The sequence below is a fragment of the Glandiceps talaboti genome, chromosome 12 (genome assembly GCF_964340395.1).
Source record: "Glandiceps talaboti chromosome 12, keGlaTala1.1, whole genome shotgun sequence".
NCBI classification, from domain to species: domain Eukaryota; kingdom Metazoa; phylum Hemichordata; class Enteropneusta; family Spengelidae; genus Glandiceps; species Glandiceps talaboti.
Genome location: NC_135560.1, coordinates 22396523 through 22413009, shown reverse-complemented (window position 1 = coordinate 22413009; position 16487 = coordinate 22396523). Strand labels below are relative to the sequence as shown.

The 16487-nt window shown below is 33.4% G+C and overlaps 1 protein-coding gene across 1 annotated transcript; it reads left to right on the top strand.

The window, feature by feature from the left end:
• The first annotated feature begins 190 nt into the window (after positions 1-190).
• On the top strand, positions 191-13593 carry LOC144443441 (cilia- and flagella-associated protein 161-like). The gene is made up of 7 exons (XM_078132918.1): positions 191-359; positions 697-786; positions 1631-1872; positions 7282-7363; positions 7846-8004; positions 9161-9234; positions 9875-13593. The coding sequence occupies exons 1-7, from the start codon at positions 291-293 to the stop codon at positions 10026-10028; spliced, it is 870 nt and encodes a 289-aa protein (XP_077989044.1). The 5' UTR covers positions 191-290; the 3' UTR covers positions 10029-13593.
• Positions 13594-16487: the final 2894 nt, after the last annotated feature.

The window sequence follows — 16487 nt, the reverse complement described above, 5'->3', positions numbered from 1 at the left end:
TGTTTGTTTGTTTGTTTGTTTTGTTACTTTGTAACACGGTTCCCATTCCGGTTCCTGTGATCGTCGACTGATGAAAACGACAGCCAATCGAAGTACGCCACCAACGTTAAAACTTGTGTGTAAAATACACAGTAATATACGCATGCTCCATGAACTCTGTACGTAGTTTTACAGTTGTTGCTAAGGAACTGACCTGTAAAGCTTACGTTCATAGAGTTGCTGGAACTTACCAGGATCTAGCAAATAATTGCCTTCCTCTGTCGCTATAATTTTTTTGGGGAAAGTTAATCATGAGTATTAGAACATATAACCCATCTGTCCTTGTTGGCAACTGGAATGAAGACATTTGCTTAGAGGAGGTATGTTTAAATGCCGCATTTCAGGAATGGATTGACTGTAACTAAAATGATGCGCCCTGATGACTCGACTACGTTGTTGTTGTCAGTAATGGCAGTCCCGTTATTGGAAAGTAGTTTTCCGATTCAGTGAGCCGGAGACTTTAATTCCTTGTTAGCATGTGTTTACGAATTTGAAATAAATGTATGATACGTGTTAAATTAATTCATTCCGTTACATGTCTCTCTGTCAAATCAATTAGAAACTGAGATAGTGTGTTTTCATTATCATATCAATATCAAACTTGTGTCCATGGTTTTATCTAAAGTTGTTGACATGGTGTATTCTCTCTCTTTGCAGGACACACTCAAAGATTTCGTCGCGAAACGAGAACGTGGAGAGCTCCTCATACAGAAAGGTTCAAAATTGGATTCAACCATTCTCAAAAAGGTAACAATTTATATCCTCCTGTTAAATCACATCTTCAAGTTCAAGTATTATTTGTACTCAATATTGTCGATTTCTTCACAATCTTTAATTTATCATATAATTTTTAATTATGATTTCATAATACACAATAGTAATCTAGCTGTCAGCAAAATACAATATGGTATAGTACAAATTATAGTGTATTAATATTATTAAACATTCACATGTCTTTCTGAGTACATGTGACAAATGAAGAGAGAGAGAAAGAGAGAATTTTAAAGTCACCCTGTGAATTCCACATTTAATTATATTACATAAGTGTAGTTGACCTGATTACTGTATATTTTTTTGTCAATTATGTGAAATTCATAACTTATTTGATCAGTTAACCTTACTAATCCAGTCATACATGATCATGATGATACATGTAATAACATTTAGCCTAGAGGCAGTGCTGATTTTCAAATTATTTTGATGAAAGTTCTCTAGATTTGAAAGTATATGTTTAGTAACATTGTACTTATCTCGTCCTATAATAAAAATACCTTTTTAAATTTTAATAGAAATTTGAAAGTGCTACTCACATCTCTCTTCATGCCCATATTATGATCGAGGTTCAGATTGCTATGTAGCTTTGAATCCAATCTCCAATCTGTACAGTTTGAACTTTGAGGAGTAGGCCAACAAATTGAAGATTGAATTCAACAAAGTCACTGCTGAGTATTGGATTGTGACTATGGATATGTCAGTTCCCTTATGGGTGATACCTTATATGCAATCAGCATATATATGTTTCAGACAGCTTTATTTATACTAACTACTATTCCAAGCATTTGAACACCAATGTTTTTGTATATCCCAACAGTCTGAACTTTCTGTGACCGTTGATGGCAACGTACATTTCGGTGATAAAGTCATGCTGGTAAACCCTGGAGCCAGAGATGACACAGATGTCTTAGTTGGTCAAGAACCACGTGCTGCAGCAGCATTGGCAGTAAATATGGCTGAAAGTAAGCTGCATGCTTTACAGAGATTTGAAGGTCCTTGTGGAGTTTCAGCAACAAGAAAGCTTGATCCTACTGCAAGGAGTACATTTGTCATCCAACCGTAAGTCACCTTCACTTCTGTTGTACTGTCAAAGTGTATACAAACACTTTATTACTGCAGTGTATAAAACACTGCAGTTTTGAAGAAAGCCAAATGATATCCTCCAACATGTTTTCAGTGGTGTATCATTTATTATATTTTTAAAAAAAGGAAGAATTACAGAAGAAAGTTTTAATCGGGGGGGGGGGGGGGGGGGTACTAAACTTTTCATCTCTTAGAAACCTGTAATGATCTAAAATGGGGTTTTGATTTTTGGTCAAAGTGGGTCTAAAATGAGGTCTGGGGTTTCCAGCACTGGTCACACAACCCTACCAGAGCTGACCACTGGTACCCTACCCATTTTAATACACCATATATATGTATTATACATATCTATTACTATTCATGTTGACCAAAACTATATTGACAGTGCATGGATATTAACAGTAAAAACACTGGCCATGGTTCAAATGAAAATAATTGACTGAGACATGAATTAGATATGAAATGATGGTTTATTACAGATTTTCAATTCAAATACAAAACTAATAAATTCTCCTATTGTTCATATGTATCATTTGTTCTATACCTAAATTCCTATCGTGCCAAGGTAGAAACTTATATTACTCCTAAGTCCAATATAAAATATCAAATGTCCACAGTTTACTTATTCATTGTAAAGTCCTTAAAAGGAACTGAGGATATTAAAACAAGATTTATATCTTAAATAGAGCTGCATGTCACTATATGACATTAAATTAAATTCATCAATACTGAACTAGTCCATGCATGCTATAATGAAATGTAGCAGTTTGAGTGTGTGTAAATCTGATATGCAGTCCTGCAGTAGTAATGATATTCAGCTGTGTAAACATGTGTGAAGTTGAGTCCTGCAGGTGTATATCAATCCAATGCAGCAGTTCAGTCCTGCAGCTGTAATGATATTCAGCATTGCATGCACATCTGTAATGTAATGTAATGTAATGTAATGTAATGTAATGTAATTTAATGTAATGTAATGTAATGTAATGTAATGTAATGTATTCCTGCAGTATTAATGCAATGCAAGAATTCAATTCTGAAACAATAATGAAATTCAGTATTGATTGCATGTCTGAAATGCAGTACTGCAGCAGTAATGCAATTCAGTATAAAGTATGTGCATATCTGAAATGCAGCAGTAATATTCAAGCAATTCTAAAATGCAGCCCAGCAGCAGGAATGAAATTCAGTAGATTGTTTGCATATATCTGAAAGGCAGCATTGTGACAATATTGAAATTCAGCAGCATGTGCTCATCTCTATAGTTGTACTGTAGCATCATGGAACTATGTAATTAAAATGCAGTCATGCAGCAGTAATGCAACTCAGCATTTCATGTGTATCTGTAGTTGTACCACAGCAGTATTTACATATCTGAAACATTATTAAAATACTGCATGTATAAATGTACACACATGTATGAAATCCTGAACACCTTTCTAATTTGCTAAGCTTTGCGAGAGGACATTGGCACCTCCAGTCTGTGATATATATCGTGTGATCACCTGCTACTTTGATTTACTCAGATCATTGCTCAGTCTTGATCTGTACTCAGATTACTTCCCCAGAGATTAATTCATAGAATTGACAAGTTATTTCATACAATTTCCTTGAATGATGCAGTTTGTAAATTTTGTTATCTATCACTATCAGCGAAAGAGGAAAATATAATCTTATTTTGCATAACAACAATAAATTCACCCTCATAGAGTAGGCCAGCAAGTAGTAACAGTTACAATAGTACTTCAAATTGGGTATTACTGCTGATTGAGTTGGAAAATATTTCATATCATGATTATTCATCCATACTTGATATAAATTAAAGTACAATATGGATAATTTTTGTTGAGAATTTTTGAAAGTGTTCGACAACTAACAATAGCCTCTTGTCTGTTCAGCCTATTCTATATACAAGATGGCTTAGTTAGAAAATCTGTTGACTATCACCTCTTCAGCTGTGTGCCATATTTAGTGTTATAACAAATACAGATTCCACTTGTTAGAATGCTGACTTGTGCACAAGATTATAAATAGTATTGAAATAGTTCTGATGGATTTTTTGCCATCAGCAATCTAAAATAAAAGTATTACAATATATTTACAATATTTCAAATAAAAAATTTGGTATTTATATGATCAAAACACCATTTACCAACCAATCGGGGGTGAGATATTCAAATTACAACTAATCAGGATTGAGATTGTATGCAAATCATACAGAGGCGTGTTCACCTCTGCTGGGAGAAGGTGCTTTGCAACTACACATAGTATAGACTTTGTAGATACTTGATCTGCCTATATACCAGCTGACTGCAACTGCACAATCTCTACACTAATCTTGATGAAGTATTTTCTATGCTGGCTGATAGTAGTGATATCTCCCAGGGATGCACTTTTGGGCATAAACTGCACAGGTAAGCTCTGTCTAATATTTTGCTAAATGGCTACGTGCTTGTCTGTTATTCTTTATGGTTATATTGGTCTGAAATAACAATTTTTGATATATGATGATACATAATATTGATAAGAATAATACAAGTAGTAACAGTGTCATGATTGTATAATTCTAAAGGTGGCCAGCTGTCATCAGAAAATGTTTTTAACTTTTCATGATCAACAGTATTGTGCCTGGAAAATAAAAATCTTAAATTCTTGTTTACTTATTTGTTTTTGTTACTTTGCTTAAGAAAACTCAAAAACCATTCTCAGTTACTAAAGTCAAGAAAAGAAAAAGGGTCAAGAGTTACCATACACCATATAAGTCAAAATAATATTGAAATTAAGTTATTTTAAAAATCCAGTATCATCGCAATATGCAGTTTTGTCTCTGCGGAATAAAGATTGTCAATTTCCTTTAAAAACAAGATACAAAATGTAGTTAACAAGAAAAATTTGTTTGTTATTTCAAAGGAACTTGGGTAGCAAAATATAGAGAGAGTGTTAAGGACATTGGTCCTTGACTACCTTAAAGACAAGTGTTCATTTGAAGGCTTTTGAAGATTAGGAAATGACCATTAATAGTTTCTTTGATTCTCTGCATGGAGTTATGAAATATCACACTTCTTTATTGTACAACTTAACATGACTTTCTCATTCTCTTTTACAAGGGCTGTCTTTAGGAATGCGTATGGGTATTATTGAAGAAACGCTGATGATGGGACTCTACAAGAAACAGTTTGAAGATAAATAATTGTAAAGAGTTCACATATTAAACTTGAAGTACTAGTATATTATGTACAATGATAAAGTCATTGTCAATATAATCAAGTTCATTGGCTTATTCCCAATAGACCTGTTGCCAGTTCCAAGATGCATTGCTTGTCTCTACATACATCTCCATGTATTCTCTACATGCAAATTGGGGTTTGTACATGCTACTCAGGGGGATGGCTGTCACCTGACCATACCCTGGGTTTACCTGTAAAAGTTTTCTGTATCATTGATGACTTTCAGTCTTTGCTCTATGGAATCACTCACACTTAAAGAGGTCAAAATGACTTTCGATCATTTCACAATGAAAATGTTATTTCAAACGTAATAAAGACAAAACAAACCTAAATGTAACAACATAAGCAATGTCGTCTCGTGCAATGCATCTTGGAACCGTAAAATCGACTACAACCTATTGTGTGCTCCATGGAAATCTTCATATCAACTTTGATATTTGGTGTTGGTTGTGAACAACTTCCTCAGCAGTGATAGTGTGAAGAAAGGTGAAGTTGATTTGATCTAAAAGTTCAAATTTATCATGTTTGGAGGGATATCCCAGACAAGTCATTTCACCAACTCTGCATCACATGGCCTCACTGAAAGAGAAGTTTTAAAAATTGCAAATTTGGTTCAGATTGAGACTGGCTATTGAGGCAAGAGGCATAATAGGTTAGATCTTCACACTTCTTGAGCCCTGCCCAAGGATACTGAAGTGATTGTTTCAAGAAATCTGAAGATCCTAACCTCTGTGTACAGTAGACCTCTTCTTTGCCAGATTTGATAATATCTTCAGAGAGATCAAATGACTTGGGATTTAGCAAAACTGCCTTTTGTGGATCCCCTTAGCATAACAAATGCAGCTAAAATAAAATCACCCTCATTGTTGTTCCCCCATATGTTAAAATACCTGCATTTGAATTTATCATAGCCACCAGTATTAGGGTTTGTATTAGGGGCTTCATTTGCTGTTTTTGTGTGTGTTTTTCTGAAAATACATTCCAGGTTACGATAATTGATAAAACACATGTGTGAAGTTTTCAACTAAAAACTGAAAGAGTATGTGTTTTGGTGAGTTTGGCTATTCAGCTGATTGTGTGTATGTGTGTTTGGAAGTGCTAAATACATGTATTGTTCATTTACATATTGTACATATATGGAAGAAATAAGAAATAAAATTGAAAATTACAAATGAGCTGTGTTGTGGAGTACTTTCTGCTTGTCTTTGAGATAAAAAGACAAAACATTCTACATGCATTTCAGACATATAAAAAGTGGTGAATTCCAGATATCAGAGTGTGCACATAGTGTATATTTTCAGGTGTGTACATACTGCGTAATTTAAGGTGTACACATAGTGTGTAATTTACATGTACATGCTGTGCGTAATTTTATATGTATACATAGTGTGTAATTTAGGTGTACATATATAGTATAGTGCTCAATTTTAGATGTACATATATATACATGTACATTTGTACGTGTAGTGTGTAATTTCAGATGTACACATAATTGTGTATTTAGGTGTACATGTACTGCAGTGCATAATTCTAGCTGTAGACATAGACTGTGTAATTTAGATATGTATGCCATGCATAATTTAGGTGCACACTCAGGTGTACATATAGTGTGTATAATTTCAGATGTACATGTGCATAATTTCAGCTATATAGTAGTGCATAATATATAGTGTATACTTTAAGGTGTACACAATGCTTCATTACAGGTGTCTATTATGTCAGGTGTACAATGTAGTGCCAAATTTTAAATGAACATGTAGTGCAAAATATCAGATGTACAGATGGCTAGTCTTTAATAGATAGTATACGCGTGACATAATGTAGTGCTTGATTTCATGTGTTCATGTTACACATACTTTCACATCATAATTTTAAGGTGTACACAAAGTGTGTAATTTCAAATGTTCATGCATTAGCCATTACTGTTATGACAGTACTGCAGCATTTAATTTTATAATGCTGTCCTAACTGCAATACAGACCATCATAGTTTCAAGCACACAGGAAAATTGACATTGCCAATAAATAATGCAAATATGTAGTCTGTAGGAGATATGAAAGTATGTAGATAGAGAATATAAAGACAATACATTAAATAGAAAGTAGTAACATGTCAAAGATAGTTTCCTTTCAAATAATTGAGTTTGCATCTTGTATTTCAGTGTGGATAATTCACCACCAGGTGCTCCATTGACGTATGGACAAAGTTTCCTGATCTGTACTCTACCAGGAGAAGGAGGAGATGTAAGTAATTTCATTCAAACACAGTTATATATCTTGAAATAGTTCAAAGCATATTATTTCTGTCACTGTTGTGTAATTGCTGTGTACTTTGAATTTCAAGTCCACCTGTAATGTAATTGGGAAAACACTATGCTGGATAACTTTAATATTCACATGTCCTATGATTACTTATCATGAGATTGTGATATTACTTATTAGTAAAACCAGTAGATTGAATTTGATTTTTTGGTGGTGTAACTGCAATTGTACCCCCCAATACCCCCACCCCACCCCCACCCCCACCCCCACCCCTAATCAGTCTGTTTCCTGATATGCCCTCAGCAAAAAGGTGAACAGTCATTTGAGGAAATCAACATGTTGACCTCACGACCCTCAATAATAAATATAGTACATCATACTAGAACTGACTTTGCTGGACCATGTACTATTGCCAGCATGATTACTAATCAGAATATTGTACATTGCCTCCTTTTTGTTTTCAGCTGAAACTTCACAGTGATATTGCAACATTCACAAAGTCAGCCAAGAAATCTAGACAACAGGAAGTGACACTGGTTGAACACTGTAATTATTTAACTCAGTGGAGAGTACTTGCATTTAATCCATTATACAGAATGGAAATGGAAGGATTACCAGTACCTGTAAGTAGTGATAACAAAGTCCAATTCTATTTACACTCATGATTTTAATCATAAATCATATTATCAACAAGCTATATACTTTGCTTGGTAAAGCTGCCACTATGCTTTAGTACCGTACATAAAAAAACGTACATGGACAAAAGACAAAAGTGGTTATTTATACATCATGTGTTGTTACATCTGGGAGATTATAATGCCAGCCCTTTAATACTTGGCCTCACACTAAAAAACAAAGATAAAAAACGTTCTCTTGGGGAAAAATAAAGCTCTGGAAATTGATAGGCACCTATAACTGGATTACATATAACTACATTTATATTTACAAAATTACCTAGTACTCTGCACTTGTAACCTTACTTGCAAAAAAAACTATTAGAAGGAAAAATATACTTAAGTAAAATCAGAAGCACTGTGCCTCTTTCAACTTGCCAAAATAAAAATACAAAGTATCAACATAAAAAGTGATGGTCACTCCTGGAGTTGGTGATAGCGATTAGACTGAAGTCACCTAATGAACACTGTCATTCACTTGTTCTACTCCCTGCAAGAGCGCCCTCAACGTGCCAAAGAACATTAATGCCTTTCCATATATTGTACTAACACAAGAAATGACAGTTTTCTATCATGTTGAAAATTAATTTGATGATACTTCCACTAATCTTTGTGCTATAATCCTTATAATAGTTTTATATTTTTTGCCTTATTTGGTAAATTTTTACAGAAGAGTAACACAGATAAAGTTAAATACAAATCACCCCAGGATAACTCATACAAACATTTTCAACACAATATGGTCCTCAGTAAATTTCAAGTGTATTGTATATATCTGTTTACCACTTCTGAAAGAAATAAGCGTGCACAAAAGTGCTGATGGAAGTGTTTGATCAAAAGACTTCTTCTTGTCTTCAGTTAAAACTCAAACCCATAGCACCAGAATGGTTTGATAAATTGATGATGTTTTAAGACATATACAAACATTGTACACATATTTTTTTAGAAATTGGTACTGCTTTGTTCCATTCAGATCTTCAGTTTCCTTTGAAATGGTTGGAAATTCAAGTATTTTTGTACTTTTAATCATTACTACTACAGTCACATACATCATGTACATATATATTTGAAAAGAAAATACTTACATTTATTTGATATCTTGTAGGCCAACCAAAAAGTTGTGATTGCCCATTGTAAGTCTAACCAAGACTTGAATTCTGTTGGACATGTTTCACTCAGGTAAGATATTATATCAACTCTCCTTGTGCAACTCTAACTTTCTGAAAGGTTTGTATTTTCTGACAGAAATCAAAATTACTGTGAAATATAAAATGATCATATCAAATCAGTGGCAGTTTTTGAGAGTCCTTATTTTTCTGAACTTTTTCTACACAATGTGTCTGGCATTCAAATGAGGCTTACAGTTCTTTGTCTTCAATATAAGTGTATTTAGTTGAAGGGGAAATGAGTAACATGTATTGTGATCTATCTTTGTTAATAAAGTGGCATGATATATATATAATGTAGTTCTATATATACAGCTGCATTGATACTGGTTTATTTGGATTTCTTTTGGTATTAAAACCCAATAATTCAATCCCACTGTGTTCAGTGGAGCCATAACGATTAAGTAGAATTGGTTCATTGTTCAGAATAAACTTTTCTACAGCTCTGACTAATAACTGTTTTACACACCAAAATTTTAATCTTAATTTGACATTGGCCTATCATTACAAATATGTACTGTGTATTTTCAGCATTACTTGCACAGAGACTTTTATGTAACCTGTATTTGCCTTTTCTGAATGAAAATGAATGTGAGGAAATGATGACAGAAAATGTGCTAATTTCTTGTGAAAATGTTTGTCTTCTCCTTCAGAACACCATTTGGTCGGGAATATGAAGTGACAGCCCATACAGAGCTTGATTCCCATAGAGCAGAGAAAGACTGTAATCACTGGGTTTTTGTTAGTGGAACACCAACTGATCCTGCAGCTCCAGAACAAACACTTCCTGTTGGTGCAAAACAGTAGGATGGATGGATGAAATTACAACAATACCCAGGTCAAGAAGATTGAGTTTGGAAAACTCTAACACAGAACTTAACAGCTTTCCACATAAACAATATGCAAAACAGAAATAATTCTAATGAATTTATACGGACAATGCTATTTTGATATTATTTTAGTTCATTAATTAAGTTTGCTGAATAGTTCTTAATAAAACTTCCTATATACTTGTAAGAATTTGAATCAGCATACTAGCATACTAGCTTTAATAGTTCCCCTTACATATAACACCTTATTTATTTAGTAAAAATTTGCCTAGAACATCTTAGTTCAGACAGAGATGACTTGAAAACGATAAATAAACAGAGATGACTTGAAAACGATAACTAAACTTTATTGCATAAAATTATTTCTGTATACATAATTTGCTGCACAATTAGTACATTAGTCAAATCATTTCATGTTGTTGTATTACCTTAAACACAGCATTACAATATCCACCCACCAAGCATTATTTTGAAACAGAAGAGACAACGACTTTGTCATGTCCTTTGTGCAGTGCTCCAATTCAAAGAAAGTTTGATATACTTAGACACTTGATCTATTGGATAACTAATATTCACTTTAGCCATATGTAGTAAATAGAGAATTGATTCTTATATAAAGAAATTTTAATGAAAGAAAACCAATTACAAAATCCTAGACTAGGACGCAAGAATTCAGAAAACAACATTTATTTCTTCAAAATTTACATATTCAAACCATAAAGCATTTTAACATTACAGCATTCCATGTGTGGACCATATTCAGCAGTATTAACTTTTCATGTGTTCTCTAGCAATATTACACCACTCTTCCACCTTCAGAACAGTCTGAAATCGTGTGCCTTTGGCGGTGTGTTCCAGCGTGACGTTTGTGAAAAAAGCAATTTATATATACCAAAAAGTATTTGTGATTGTATTTACAGAATGTTTTCGATTTCATTATACATGTAAATGGCATGGAGCTTTACTATTCTGTATATTTGTGGCTAAGTAGATTCAGCCCAAATTATTTCTTCTGTTCACTGAGTTGAAAGCAAAATATTGTACAATTTGATGATATGTTTATTGTGTACTTACAATTTTTCGCACCACTGTTATTTTGTACGACAACTTGAATTGTTATTTATCATGGGAGAAGTGTTAAAATTATAAATGCAGAAACAGAGCAAAAAGACACTAAGGCTGTTTTCATAAATATATTATTTCTTTGTGTCATTTTTGAAATCAATAGTTGACTTGATACAGGTAGTCATTCAGAAAGGGTGTATAGCAGTGTTCCCTCTAAGTTTTTTGAGACTGAGCAACTTAAGGAGATGGAAAAAGAATGGAAAGTGTGACATGTCGACTGCATTTGTGAGGCCACGGAGGGGGTGTGTGGGGGGGGGGAGAGGCTGGAAGCAAAATCACATGTTTATTTGGAATATGAAGCTAACTCATTTTACCTACTCTTGGATGCTGAATAGAGAGAAATTAAAACTCTATGACAACATTTCATTCAATCATTACTTATACTTTATCTGTACATATTTTCTGTTTCATTCTTGATACTTGGATATACGGTAGCGCAAAACATGAAATTTGTGAGAGCAGATGGAGACCTTGCACAAGTAGTGCACAAATAAGCCTTAGCGGGAACACTGGTGTATAGTTTTAAGTATACAACACCTTTAAACTCTAATAAAATTATTTCCTTTTCCACGAAAGTTCAGTGAGCTTTCAAAACTAATATGCAAACTTAGATAGACAGTTTTTAGTTTGTGCGTCATTATTTGTACCTTCATACTTTTCTGTCACATTCTGTAGTACCTTATTTTTTTATGATGAATTGTACTAAATTTGAAGAAAGTTTTTAAACATTAAGAATGAGTTTCTGAAGGTTTTACTTTCAAAACCTTAGGTGAACCAACGTTATGAAACATCTGGCAATCAGACATATGCAATACTTAATGTTTACCTAGCTAGTCAACAAATTTGTGTGTGCTTCAGTGACAACTGATAAAAGGTAACAGTAATGACTGGAACATTCTCTTAATAACTTGTAATACTGTTGGTTTTTGTTGGAACTAGTCAACCATAATCTCTCATTGTATTTTTGAGAATTGGTAATTTTGTCATTTTTATAGTGCAAAAACGACTTGTAAATTTTTGAATAGTTTCACACCTCAGCAGGCCTTTTTATTGCCTACCTTAGCATTTTTAAATGCAGAGAGAATTATATGAAAAATGTACAAGTATTAAGATGATATGAATGAAATCCTGTTTATCCATATTTACATTGATTTACTACAAAACTACCATGCTACCATGAATCAACACCATTCCCATCGAGATCAAATTCTTTGTATATGTATATTATATATCAGTATTCCTGGGTTTTTTAACCCATTCTACTTGTGTGCTACTTCATGCACCTGTGTGCTTCGATTATCTCTGTGATAAATATCAGTATGTTATCTACAATTTTTACACTTCTTTGCACCTGTATTTGATGTTTATCTTGTCATGTACATGACAAAATAAGTTATTTGTTCATTATAATTGCAAAAACATTGGAATGTTGTAAACTTTTTTGGCATTTTATTCAATATTTTTACACCCTTTTGTTCACGTAGACTAAAATATATTGTGTCACTCCACCATCACCAGGCTATGGGGTTGACTGATGTGTGAGGGCGCCCTGTCATGGCATATCTTACATACTACTACCAGACCAGTAAAGAACATTTTCATAAAATTGTCTACTACTAATTGTCATATATTTGACAACATATAGGTTTGAGTTCTTGTCTACAAATGCATTTAGTGAATGTTTAGAACTGTTTCTTGTGTGCTTTGAAAACTTTGTTCATTTATGTAAACCATTGATTATTATGTTGTTCTTGAAAGATGCATGAATTTTTTATAATCTCATGACACAATTTCTGGAAAATGCTCAAAGTTTGAATTTATGTAAAATTGAAGAAAGTTTCATTTATATTGTCAACACCACTGAACAAGTTAAACCTTGGAATAGTCATATTGTTCTATTATCCATTTCAAGTCAACTTATGCAATAAGTGTTGGCAAAAAACGTCAAGCCTAGCTAAACCTTCCAACCACAGTGTGCCTACACCATACAGCATTAAACCAATTCAGAAAAGCAATACCAGGAAAAGATCGGACATAAATTTTTGTGACTTTATGCAAAGACCAAGTTTGTTTTGTTTTGGACCATGTCTGTCAGGATAATGTAATCAATGTTTTTTACCACCGAAACTTTTTTTTGTAGATATTGTAAGCAAAATGAAAAAAAAAAAGTTAGAGGGTCCTAGCTTCATTCATACATGTATGTTTCTTATAATTTCCCCCATATCAAATCCAAGATGTCAATGTCAAGCAGTCAGGAGTGACATATAAACTTTCTTTGAAATGGAAAATCTCAATATATTGGTTATATGCATGTTTGAAAGCAAAATATATTGTAAAAAGACAAAAGGTACTTCCAAGTATTATTGTTATTTTCTGTATATATGCAATGATCATTTGTGTGCTTGTAAATGCTTTACATTGTACCTGTCTTTCTAGAGAAAACTCAATAAAGATATGAACAAATATATGTGTCTTTTTTTTTATTGTGAGCTTGTTGGTCTTTTCTTTGATTGTGAGCTCCCCCATATGGTTGCAATGGGAGAACAGTGTTTACACATTGAAATGGTGTCTGTATATGAAATATTAATAAAAACAAATATAATATGACTACATGTATATGTGCCACCCTGTGGGATGTGCTTTCTTGCCATTTGGTCTAAAAGGGGTCCACTCTATCTACATTATTTTCGATTTTCCTTGGTCAAGAATGGGGTCCAATATCTTTTACCTTTACTTACCTCCAAAATATTACCTCCTAAAGGGAAAAAACCACAAGAGTGAAAACTACATTTTGCGTTCTACTATTTCCTTAGTATGGAATTACTGTCAAGTGTATTTTGGTCTAAAATTTGATCTTCTAAAAAGCTGTAAAGGTCTAAAATAGGGTATTGGTCTTTTGGTCAAAAATCCAATATTTGAGGATGTAAAATTTGTGTATTTTGGTAAAAGAAGAAGAAACGGGTATCAACAATGTGGTTATCACCTGAGTATTATCATTTTATACAAAATATTCAGTGATAGGTTAATGTTTTCTATGGTTTTAATCTAATGGTGAATATAACTCTATATCTGTTTGGAAGAAGAGATGGAAGTGGATAAAGGGGAGAGTGTAGTGGGCAGTATGCCAATATAGAGATAGGGAAAAGGTAGGAAGCGGGCAAATGGATTAAAAAGTGAAAAATAATGAGCATGACATTGATTGATTTGTATTGAATGTATGTATGTATGTATGTATGTATGTATGTATGTATGTATGTATGTATGTATGCATGTATGTATGTATGTATGTATGTATGTATGTATGTATGTATGTGTGTGTATGTATGTATATGAGTGTATGCGTGTGTGTGTGTGTGTGTGTGTGTGTGTGTGTGTGTGTGTGTGTGTGTGTGTGTGTAAAGACTACACAACAATTCACATACACTATAAAAGTCGATCACATTTAATCATGTATTGACACATATAAATTACATATAAACACACATGAAACAAAACCCCGTGAAATGACTTTTCGCAAAACACGATGCACTTGTTTATTTGAAATTGGCATTTCAAATACAAATATATCTATCAGTATACATAACACAAGGATAATATTTAGTCGCATGCTAAAAAACTAAACTACAGCCAAAGGTGACTGACTCGTACAATACCGTATCTAACACAATATTAAAGAACGCCATCTACGTCGAGAGGCAGAATTAGGACCTGATATGTGAAATCACAATATAACGTCGACGTATATACAATATATATCAAATATGCAAAACAGATATTCATATTTACAAAAGTACACAAATTGAAAAGTACACAGGCTTTAATGGATAAGAAAACGTAAAGACGAAAGTGACGAATTCGCAACAATTGAATAAATCCATATCTTTCGGAAGATTTTCGTAGACTCTACGATATAAAATACAATTTGTCTATTTGAATGAAACATTTCTGTCCCAACTGAACTACTTGCCAGGTAATCAAAGCTTACATTGCTCACTGACAATATACAAAGTGTATCATCTAATTCACAATTTTTACCAGGTTCTCTCAAATTTTAGTAATTTTAAATGGATTGAAACAAAACTTCAAAAATCACTATACATTTCTCACCATCTAAACGTTGACTCAGCATAAGAGTTTGCACCTTCAGATCAGACTGGAATGTTATCTGCTAACTTCCTCACAGAGGACAGATTACTTCTAATCCTCATGTGAAAACAATATTAAAACTATTAATTGAAACAGTAATTATGTGTACTGGCACTGATCTGTAGCTTGTCATACAATAATTGTACCTATTTCCAATAAATAAGCAATAATCATTTTGAATGAATAAATGAATAAGTGACAGTTGAAGACTACCATATAAAGCTTGATCACAATATATAAGATAAAAAGACAGAAGTGTAATTTTAAGTATCTGGATGCGTTCTTGTCTTTAATACATGTTTAACACCGTGACTTTCTTTTTGGCTTTCTCGATTCCCTGAATTCTACACAGAACCGTTCTTACTTGACTATTACGAGTCGATGATTGTTCGGATGGCATCAAAATCATTACGCGATAGTGTGAGAGTCATTCAGCAAACCGAGCAGAATACACTGGATGTATGGGAAATTGCGCTGTGGTTATGTGAGAAATTCTGATGTTTGACGATAACGCATTTGATGACCGAACTATTTTATCAACCCGTAATGAGAACAGTGCATTTTGTAAATAACTATGTAAAACTCTCTGCCTCTCATTGTCTGTCTGTCTGTCTGTCTGTCTGTCTGTCTGTCTGTCTGTCTGTCTGTCTGTCTGTCTGTCTGTCTGTCTGTCTGTCTGTCTGTCTGTCTGTTTCTCTCTCTCTCTCTCTTTCTCTCTCTCTCTCTCTCTCTCTCTCTCTCTCTCTCTCTCTCTCTCTCTCTCTCTCTCTCTCTCTCTCTCTCTCTCTCTCTCTCTCTCTCTCTCTCTCTCTCTCTCTCTCTCTCTCTCTCTCTCTCTCTCTCTCTCTAACTCTAACCAATACTAAGTTATGATACTTTGGTAGGTAGAATATCAGATCTAAAAAACACGTTATAGTTCGAACTTTGCAATATGATAATTTAGAAAGCAGATATGAAATGATTAAGATATATATTCTGAAGAAACCATACTATATGACTTTGTATGAATCATCGCGAAGACTGTCTATTTTCATCCCACCACAGCAATATATTTATCAGGTAATAATATTGAAGCATTTAGAGTCGACAATTATTTATTCACCAAAACTAGGACTAAACGTGTGCTATGGCTAATTATGCAATTATATATATATATATATATATA